Source organism: Crotalus tigris, unplaced genomic scaffold, assembly GCF_016545835.1.
Source record: "Crotalus tigris isolate CLP2741 ecotype Arizona unplaced genomic scaffold, ASM1654583v1 scf7180000024342.5246164, whole genome shotgun sequence".
Lineage (NCBI taxonomy): Eukaryota > Metazoa > Chordata > Lepidosauria > Squamata > Viperidae > Crotalus > Crotalus tigris.
The window spans coordinates 44621-55000 of record NW_024100512.1 but is presented as its reverse complement, the minus strand read 5'-3'; the positions used below and the strand labels follow the sequence as shown (position 1 = coordinate 55000).

At 41.1% G+C, this 10380-nt stretch overlaps 1 protein-coding gene across 1 annotated transcript; it reads left to right on the top strand.

Moving 5' to 3' along the window:
- Positions 1 to 1544: 1544 nt before the first annotated feature.
- Positions 1545 to 9456, top strand: SNTN (sentan, cilia apical structure protein). The gene is made up of 4 exons (XM_039326684.1): positions 1545 to 1789; positions 4815 to 4849; positions 7061 to 7200; positions 7797 to 9456. Exons 1-4 carry the CDS (start codon positions 1692 to 1694, stop codon positions 7953 to 7955), a joined length of 432 nt encoding a protein of 143 aa, XP_039182618.1. The 5' UTR covers positions 1545 to 1691; the 3' UTR covers positions 7956 to 9456.
- The last annotated feature ends 924 nt before the right edge of the window (positions 9457 to 10380 follow it).

Here is a 10380-nt window from a genome sequence, read left to right as displayed (position 1 = left end):
GTTTTTCTGTTATTCTGAATTGCCAAGCAACATTGAGGGGCCATTTCTTAGCTGAGAGCATAACTTGGATTCTGAGAATGACTCAGCCTTCTCAGTCGCATGCCTTCTAACTCAGACTCAGATATAAAGCTCTGCATGCTTTGTTACAGGATTCAAATGGGGGGGGAGGGAAATCCACCTTTCACACTTAATGACAAAACTTTCTCTTGTTTTCAAGCTGAGAGCAGCTCCATTTCTATATAATTTCTGGGTATTAATTGAAGGGGTAATGAACATGGACTACAAGCATATCGACAGCGACTCTGCAATTATGCGCTGTCTTTCCCTTTAAAAAGGCACCAGAAATCTAAGAACTATTACAGCTTGGGAGGCAATGTGTAGAAAGATCAGCACTAAAATGAATAAAACTAAATGTAAAACTAAATGCAGGGAGATTCAGATCTATAATAGAAATTTCTTCTTTGCACAATGCGTGGTCTAACTGTGCGATTTGCAGCCATCCAGTGAATGTCAGTGAAAGCCATTAGGGTAGGCAGTATTAAAAAAAAAAGGGGATTGTATGATTGGAAACCAGCTAGGCATACAACAGTGAAAATAAAGTTATCACTTGCCTGTCCATGTGTATGGATTTCCTGAAAACAACTGGCTGACTATTAAGAGGGACAAGACATTGAATTAGATGAGCCATTAACCTGATCCTGCAAGACTTATTTTATATACACTGTATATTCCTCTGAGATGGCTAATTTGGTGTAGTACTTAAGGCACCAGAGTGGAAACCAGCAGACAGTCTAGTTCTCCTTTAGGCACAAATCTAGCTGGGTAACCTTGGGCCAACCACTCTCTCAGGAAGAAGACATGGGGAAATCACTTCTGAAAATGTTGCCAAGAAAATTACATGGGTGTGTATCTACATGCCCAAAGTCAAAACTGACAAACAAACAACAACACAACAACAACAAAAATAATAATAGTAATAGTAGTAGTAATAGTAATAGGCCCCTTGGGTGCAATCCCAAAACAACTGGAGTACCACTTGCAAAAGGTGGCCTTACTAGGAACTGCTTCCATCTTGCGACGATATCTGTAATACCATCAAACATCCACATCTGCCTATCCCAGGTCTTTGGTAAGGACTCGATAGGTAGACAGAAATGCCAAATCCAGTCTGAACATCTGGCTGACTGTGCGATGATCCTTAATAATACTAATACTAATACTACTAATAATAATAATAATAAAGTTGGGAGGGACCTTGGAGGTCATCTAGTCCAACTCCCTGCTCAGGCAGGAAACTTTCCTTAAATTTAATGGGCTTTTTCCCAGGCAAGTGTGTTTAGGATATCATGAATTTCTAGACAGGAAATGCCATGCAAAGGCAGGAGCTATATTGAGTGTCATGCAGTAGATTCCATTGCCTCTTGTTTTTAAAATCTTGAATTCACATTCAGAAATATGCAAAAAGTGCACTTTAAAAGATACTTTCTGCATGAGGTAAGTCTTGGGTGTCACAGCTCCTCTTGATTTCTGGCATTTCCTTCCCGACTGATTTATTTGCAACAACTCCAATGGCCAGGGAACATTTCCATGACTGTGCTGCCTTCCCAACACAAAGGGTTTCTGTTTGCCAGTTTGCCAATTCTTCAGTTGCCTAGAGATCGTAAACAGTAGTAGCCAAGCTGTTGGGAAAGATGTGTGGCTGTACCTCTAGTACCGAGACTACCTCATATTCTCCAAATCATCCAAAGGATGTTTCTTCAACCAAAGTTTCAAAGAAAACGTTCAAACGGTAAGTGACAATCAAGAGCATTTTTTTTTCTCCTCTCTGGGAACCTCACATGCCTTCTCCATTTGATCTGTACTTTCATTGTGTATGTTTCTAAACGAGAGAAAAGGACCGAGCTTTCAGAGTGTGTAAATGGATTTTACGAGTTTCTAGTACTTTAGCCCCAAAGTACTTGGTTATCATAAAAGTAGGACTGGAACATCAACTATCTGGAGGTGACTTTGGGCCAGTCACTCTCTCTCAGACCAACCCACCTAACAGGGCTGTTGTTGTGGAGCAGGGGTCTTCAAACTTGGTAACTGTAAGACTTGTGGACTGGCTGAGGAATTCTGGGAGTTGAAGTCCACAAGTCTTAAAGTTGCCAAGTTTGAAGACCCCGTTGTGAAGAAAATAGGAGGGGGGAAGAGTATTTAGGTACATTCACTGTCTTGAGTGACTTTTAAAGTAATAAACCTAAGTTATAAATCTAAAAGAAAAAAAGTTGGAAACCTCCCTCCCTCTTAGACCGTCTGGTTCAACTCTCTATGCAGTAAAGAAATCCATATTTAAGCACATCCATCAGATTGATTTCAGCTTCTGTTTGAACACACCCAGCAAAGGAGAAGTCACCAACACTTTAAACAGTTGGTCCTACTGTAAACCTGCTCTTATTATTAAGAATTGTTCCCAGCTAATACTTTGCATTAATTTTTAAAGAAGAACCATTCTGCTTTTTTTATTTTTAAAAAACTGTTTTTTCATGTTTGTAACTCATACTCGCTTTTGAAATTTGAGCTGACTTAATATGTGCCGTCCTGCTGAACAACTTACAATTGTAGACTAGAACCATACAGCTACTTGGACATCGGCCAAATCGTTCATATTCAATGTTAAATAAAAGAAGTTATAAAAGATCACAAGGAGACATTTTGTTGGCTGCATTCACTCAAAATGGATCTTGTCCAAGATACATACCACTTCTTTCACCCAAAGACATCAGTAGAGGGGTTGGGCTGAAATTTTCAACCATCTTTTGTAGAGCTTTTACAGGCGGGAAGAGTTTTGAATGCAAAATTGGGATGTTAAATGTAGCAGAGGTTTAAGGAACCTAGTTTTTTTTAATCTTTAAATCAAAAAATGGAAATAGGAATGTAAATGCTCAGTCCTGCCTCCAAATCATATTGTAGCTGTATACAATATATGATGTGGCAATCACAGAACAAATTTTCATTTTTTTACAATAAGGAACACATCTAAATATAAATCAGAAAGTGAAAAGATAGTGTGATGCATCGATACAAGAATGAATCTAGCCTTCACTTGGTCTTTGTCCTCTTACAACAGACATGTCAAACACAAGGCCCGGGGGCCAGATGCAGCCCACAAAGTGGTTTCATATGGCCCACAAAGCCATCCTGAAACGGGAACGGCCCCCGCTGCCTTGGCCCTGGCCCAGGCCAGCCGGGAGCCAATGTACAATTTTGTGGTAGCCATCTTGGCACTTGCCCCAGTGACCATGCCTTGGCACTTGCCCCGATCCCATCCCCTTCTGCCAGAGACCCTCTGATCTGTTCCACTCCTGCCCAGGCCCCCATAGGCACTCTCGACGCGAATGATGTAGAACTGGCCACGCCCTCCCAGTAGCCACACCCACTCCATCCACGCCCACTCAGTAGGCTGCACCCACTCTGGCCACATCCACCCAGCCCACCCAGGGTAACCGCAATGCTGATGCGGCTCTCAGTGAAATTGAGTTTGACACCCCTGTCTTACAAGAAGGAACTAGAAGCTTCTAATTTGATTTTGATGATTCTCAATTTAGCTTTAAACCTAAATTCAAAACAATGGCTAAACCTATCGTTAATTGTTAAAAACCTACTTTCATGCTTTATGAGGCATTTATTTCATTCAACCAGATGAAGATAGGTTTGCTTGCCTACCAGGCTTCCACATTGCTTGGTTATCTGCCCCTATTTACTGTATAGAGAATTTGTGTCATATTTGATCTCAGCTACTACCTCCCACCTTGGCAAATATGCCTGGCTCTGTGAATCTATAGGATCTTCAGAACAAAACTCTGGATCTGATACATACTCTCAAGAGCCTCATCACAGTCTTACTGCAATGGTAGCCACCCTGGAGGCAGCTGCTCCATAGAACACTTTGCTTTGCAGCAAAATAATAATAATAATAAATCAAGTAGTCAGAACACCTTTGATGTGCTTTTCCAAAGATACACTGAAATGGCAGGTCACTCTGATCTGTGGCTCATGAGAAAGGTAAATTGCTCTCTGTTCAGCGCTTGGTTCTGCCTAATTATAGGATTAGCCCTAATGATAGGTTGCCTGGAACTGGATATCCCACTAAGCCAGAGGCCTTCAAACTTGGCAACTTTAAGACTTGTGGACTTCAACTCCCAGAATTCCTCAGCCAGCCCTGGCTGGCTGAGGAATTCTGGAAGTTGTAGTCCACAAGTCTTAAAGTTGCCAAGTTTGAAGACCCCTGCACTAAGCTATGACATCTCAAGTAGAGGCAAAGGATTCCAAAATTCTCCCAGCTATCCTGGAGAAGGAGAATGGGCCCATTTTCATGAAGTGCTATTTATTACAAAATTCCACAATACTCAGCAAAGCTCTACCCAGAGGTTTTCTCCACATGCACAGAGATTGTGTGAAATGGCTGTCAGAAACAGGCTTGGGTCAGAAAAAGAACCTCCCCAGGTAAGTTATTCAGGCCTTAATTGAAGCTGGAACGGTAGATAAACTCACAAATTACAAAAACATATGCTTGCATTGTAAAGTAAGTGAGAAACTTAGATTTTTCAATGCCATGGAACGAAATTGCCTGAACTAGTATTTTGTGTTTATTTATTATCATTTCTCCCCCATCAAACATTCAAGGCACTTTTTTATTTATAAGAAATATTGAAAACTTACTGTGATTAATATGATGTTTGTGCCTTCTGAAAGAAAGTAATTTAAAAAAAAAAGTTTGTAACCAAATTTAATGGTGTGATATGTGAATTGAGCTCTCTCTGTTTAATTTTCAGCATTCCAATTTCCAAGCAGTTGTCTTCTATAAAGGGTAAGGTGATCTATGCTACTTTTCTCCTCTGTCCATCTCTGTTAGATGACACTATTAAACTTAGGGATTACATTGGTCACCCGCTATACAAAGCATACAGCGTTGCTCTTCTTGTGGGGATTTTATTTCTTCCTGCAAACTTTTTCCCCGGAAAGAGCTGAGCAATGCAGTCAGTCAGTACTGAGAACAGCTTCTCCTGAAATCCATGGCAGGAATGCAATTACCTTACTACAACAACTTCATTGAAAAACAGTATGTCACTGTTAGTAGTGTACATGTGTGTATGAAAGAAGTGTATGCCACTTCTTTGTACAGGTGTGTATGAAAGAGGTTTATGCCACTCCTCTTAAATAAAATAACCCTGGATAGTTAACGTTCAGATATACAAATAATAAGATATACAAGGGCTAAAAACTCTTACATACTACCAAATGTCATAAAACTATTATCTCCAAAATACAAATGTTAGGCTCATTTCCCATCCTGGCCAATATCAGAGAGAAAAGCCAAGCTTCTGAAACAGGCTTCTGGAAAATTATGAGATTTTGGGGACACCCCCCCCCCAACAATATTTTGAGGGTAGGATAGGCATAGCTACCAAAAAGCTTCACTTCCTAAGTCAGGGGTCTTCAAACTTGGCCCTTTTATAACTTGTGGACTTCAACTCCCAGAATTCCTCAGCCAGGAATTGAAGTCCACAAGTCATAAAAGGATCAAGTTTGAAGACCCCTGTCCTAGGTCCTGACAGATCACAATATTTAATAGAGGGTAACTGGAAAAAAGCCCACCCTATTCAATCTGATGGGATGAATGGATATGCCATTCAGGATTTTTTAACTGATAACATACACCTTAAAGTTCACCTGGAAAGAACTGGAACCTGGGGCAGTTCATGCAACAATGGTATAAGCTACATGTACTATTGCAGTTCAGGTTTTGGGTGGTCTTAAAGGACAGCTTCATCTAGAGCAGGGGTGTGTCAAACTGCTGGCATGCAGGCTGGACGCATCACAAGGAAACAGTGCCCATCCCATTGCTGGCAATGGGGAAAAAGCTCCAATACATTGTGTGATGTCATGTGACGGCGCAAGTTTGACATGTCTGATCTAGAACGTATTATTTTCAATGCCCTTTGGAGTTGTGCTCATGTACTGGCCCATATGATCTTGCAGCTTGGCAGCTGTGATGCCTCACAGGACTTCCAATGTTATAGGGAGCAGGTTATTGGCCAGTAGCTGGACAGTGCTGTTGCCTTGTGGGAGTCTTTCATGACCAACACTGTCTTTCCTTATGTTAGCCAGTTTGGGTGGGAGTCTGCTTCTAGCAGCTGGTTCCAATAGGCTGCAAGACATTCATGCACTTCTGCTGGTTTCTTTATTAGATCTGAATCATGTTTGGATAAGGTGTTGTCCAGCTCTTCATGTACTGTTGTTGGATGTCTGCTACTGTGATGGTGATGGGTTCTTGTTTTGGATATTGCTGTGGACTGCCCTTGGGTGTTGCAGTATTATATGTCTTCTCTTTCTCCCATATGTTCTTCCAATACTGTTCAGTTTCTGCTCTTGGTGGCACTGCTGTTACTGTATTGTTGCACTGCAGTTGGGAGTACACCTTGGATGGTTCCTTGGAGAATAGGGCATTTATCCTCTTGGCCTCTGTTTCACTTGTGTATCTCCTTAGTTTGATACCCAGTGCTATGAGCCTTTGTTTAGCAGTCTCTAGGGTTTCAGATGAAGTCAGACACTTGCATTTTTTCAGTAGCTGAGTCTTATCTGTAATCTTCATACCCTTTCATAATTCCACTCACTAACTTCTCTCCAAATTGCCTTGGTCTTAGCATCGAATCTCATTTTGCAAGTTGGAGAATACCCTACCTTTTCATGGAATAGAAGGAGGGATATGTGTAAGATTTACCACTATAATCTGCAAATATTAGTGAGTGTTATTCATCAATAACAAGGCAGTTCAAAAGGGTGAAGTGTAAAATCTAGTTTCAATGTCTTCTCCCAGGGTTTAGAAATGTTCATTAAACTAAGCCATTATTGTATCAAGAAATTACAAGATATCAGGGAAGTCAGTGTTGATGGTCCCTCAGATCTGGAATCTGCTCTCTCTTAGCTTCTTCCTCCCTGTCACCATATATTCACTCCTGTAGACTTCTATTGATTTGTCATCTTCCATATATTTTTGTTTCTCCCCCTCCCCTCTCAGCTCTAGGAAAAAGTTCTGAGCTAGAAAAAGCCGTGGCTACAGCAGCCTTGGTTTATGATAATGCGGCAGATGCCGAGGGCAAACTCAGCAAATCTGAAGCTAAGAAGCTGCTCCTAATTCAGTTTACGCATTTTATACAGGTAAGAATAGGCGTCTTGTTCCATTACAACATTTAATAATGATATCTGGGAAATACCATAGAACCTTCAAACAAACAGAGATCCTGTATAAAACATCCTTTTAAGCAACACAGAAGAAGAGAGATTTCACATATACTGCATGTCCAATGAGGATGTGGGAATATTCAGGACAGAGAAAGTGAAGTGAGTGCAGCTACTCACAAGACAGCAACTCCCCTTTCTTCTTCTCGTTCCTCAAAGGAGATCTTCTAGAAATTTATGTTGGAGAGCAACTGTCTCAGTCAGGAGGAGGACTCAAGTGCCAAATTACTCTGGACTTATTATATAAACACAAGAGAGTAATCTCTCTCTCTCTCTCTCTCTCTCTCTCTCTCTCTCTCTCTCTCTCTCTCTCTCTCTCTCACACACACACACACACACACACACACACACACACCAAATGCCTTTGAGCCTTATCTAGTCTTTCCCAGGGGAAAGCTGCAGTCTGGGGAGATTCCTGTGGAATAGGCATAAAACAATAAAGTAGCAAGTTTGAACTCTACACATGTGAGTCAGGTTCTTCATATCTGACAGTATCTACTAATTTTCATTCACAGGGTCAAGAAACCAAACCAAAGTACCAGGAAATGATGTCTGCTCTTGATGAGAACAAGAATGACAAAATCGATTTTGAAGATTTTATGGTTCACGTAGTTAGCCTTACCTTGATGTCTGATCTGCGGCAAGATATTCAAAATGTGCAGAAAACTAAATGATTAAGAACATCAAATAAATAAACTGGGTTGGGAAAGGGGGAGATTGGATTTTTAAAGTAAGTGCTTTAGGGCAGAGGTCCCCAACCTTTTGGGCACCAGAGACCGGTTACATGGAGAGAGGTTTTTCCATGGACTGGAGGGGGCATGGTTTTGTGTGCTGCCTGCATCCTGTAGATGGGGCTTTCCTTGTTTGTGCGGACTGTTTGCTGGCATGCGGCGGCCTGGTACTGGGGGTTGGGGACCTCTGCTTTAGGGAACATTACTATTCCAGATAGAATTATTTGGGACATTATTAATATCTATCAATAAATCAGTATAGACTAAGGAGTTCTTTGGGCAGCAAATGTACAAAACTAGGTTAGTCATCCAATTCTGTGATTTTAAACAAGAAAGAATGCACTTTGAAAAGAAATAACACTAAATTCTGTGGAATATTGTTCTAGATGAAGTATGTTTATTAAATAAAATGTTAATGAACAAATCTATCTGTAAAATTCAGATTGTGGTCTAGATACAGCCATATTGCAATAGTGTATAACAGACATGTCAAACTCGCGACATCATGTGACGTCGGCGACATATCAGGACTGTTTTGCCGTTGCCGGCAATGGGTTGGGCGTGGCTTCTGCATGATGCATCCAGCCCATGGGCCGGCAGTTTGACACTCCTGATGTACAATAGGGAATCCTGCCCTGATTCCAGATCTCTCATAAAAATAAATGTTTTTATCCATACCCAGTAACTGATAGAAACATATCTCTCCATTTATATAAGGAATGGCTATGGAGAAGATACTTGATGAGGTATATGATTATTTTGCCTTAAATATTGATTAACTTGTTTACACAGAAATACAGTACCGTATATTCCGGCGTATAGGGCGACCCGGCGTATAAGACAACCCCCAAGTTCGACGCCGAGTCGCAAGACGATCGATGCCGAGTCGCATGCCTAGAAAGTCATCTTATATGCCGGAAATACTGGTATTTCCGGCATATAAGACGATCGACGCCGAGTCGCACGCCTAGAAAGTCATCTTATACGCCGGAAACTACCTTACTTCCAGTGTATAAAACGACTCGGCTTATAAGATGACCCCCGAGTTCAGCGCCTGTTTCAACGCTCTCAAAAGTCGTCTTATACGCCGGAATATATGGTAGCTGATCCCCTTTCTCTGTTATACAGACAAGAATTCAAGCCAGGAATTTCAACTTGGAAAGATCTAAATACATACTAGTAAAGTATAATTGTTCAATACCCTCGATAACTATTCTGAATGAACTTCACATTGGCTTGTTACGGAATTTTACCTTCAGTAATTTTACCTATCTTGAGGGAACTTTCAGGATTGGGAAGCTGATATTCAATACTGGTTTATGTGGCTAAATTTAAAGGAAGCTTAAACCAGTTATTCCTAGTGGCTTTGATTTATTATTCCAAGCTCCATTAAGCTATCATAATTAAACTACCAATACAATAATAAAACTATTTCTTTAAAAAACTGGAAAATTCTATCTTACTGAACTTGATTCTTCTTTATTGATTCCTTATTGAGCAAGAGAGCACAGATAAAAGATACGTATTTCAATCCTGCATGAAGTTTAATCAAAGGTCAAATATTCAACTCCCCAAAAAGTTTCTGATCGCTCTGCTTTTAGCCATTACACTCCAAAGTACATTTACTCTGAATTAAACTCTAGCAAACACCATGAGGCCAATGAATAAAACTATGAAGAGTTACACTCTGCAGATGTCCTATGCATACTCTCTAAGAACGAAAAAGTGTACTCCTCAACTTACAACCACAATTGAGCCCAAAATCTGTTGTCAAGTAAGAAATTTGTTAAGTGAGTTTTGTCCCATTTTACGACTTTCCTTGCCAGGTTTGTTAAGTAAATCACTGCAGTTGTTAAATTAGTAACATGGACGTTAAGGGAATATGGCTTCCCCGTTGACTTGGCTTTTCTGAGGCTTGCTTGCTATCGGCTGACATGGAAACAGGGAGGGTAGGGTTAGGTCAGGGGTAGGCAACCTTGGCTCTTTTATGACTCGTGGACTTCAACTCCCAGAATTCCTGAGCCAGCATGGCTCAGCATGGAAACCTCTCCATTTCTCCACAGCATGGCTGGCTCAGGAATTCTGGGAGTTGAAGTCCACGAGCCATAGAAGATCCAAGGTTGCCTACCCCTGGGTTAGGTATTTGGAGTGGGAAGAGGGGTGGTGAGGAGTGGGTGTCCTGGGAACTGGAAGAGAGGTTTTTACTCATGAGCTATGGCACTGCTGAGTGAGTTAGTTTACAATTCTCCAAGGTCAACCGTCCTGGGACTCCAGAGGCAAGAAACACCTGCAGAGGAGCTGTTTCCCATAACATCTTACTGGATGTTGATTGGACTCTCTGTGCAGACCCTGGGAGGAGGGATTTGGG

What these genes read in the sequence shown, in the direction of transcription:
- SNTN (XM_039326684.1), top strand. Translation starts at nt 1,692, where the DNA reads ATGTGTGGCTGTACCTCTAGTACCGAGACTACCTCATATTCTCCAAAT. An exon ending in TCAAAGAAAACGTTCAAACG is followed by an intron (nt 1,790 to 4,814) that starts GTAAGTGACAAT and finishes TTTAATTTTCAG; the next exon opens with CATTCCAATTTCCAAGCAGT. An exon ending in AGTTTACGCATTTTATACAG is followed by an intron (nt 7,201 to 7,796) that starts GTAAGAATAGGC and finishes TTTCATTCACAG; the next exon opens with GGTCAAGAAACCAAACCAAA.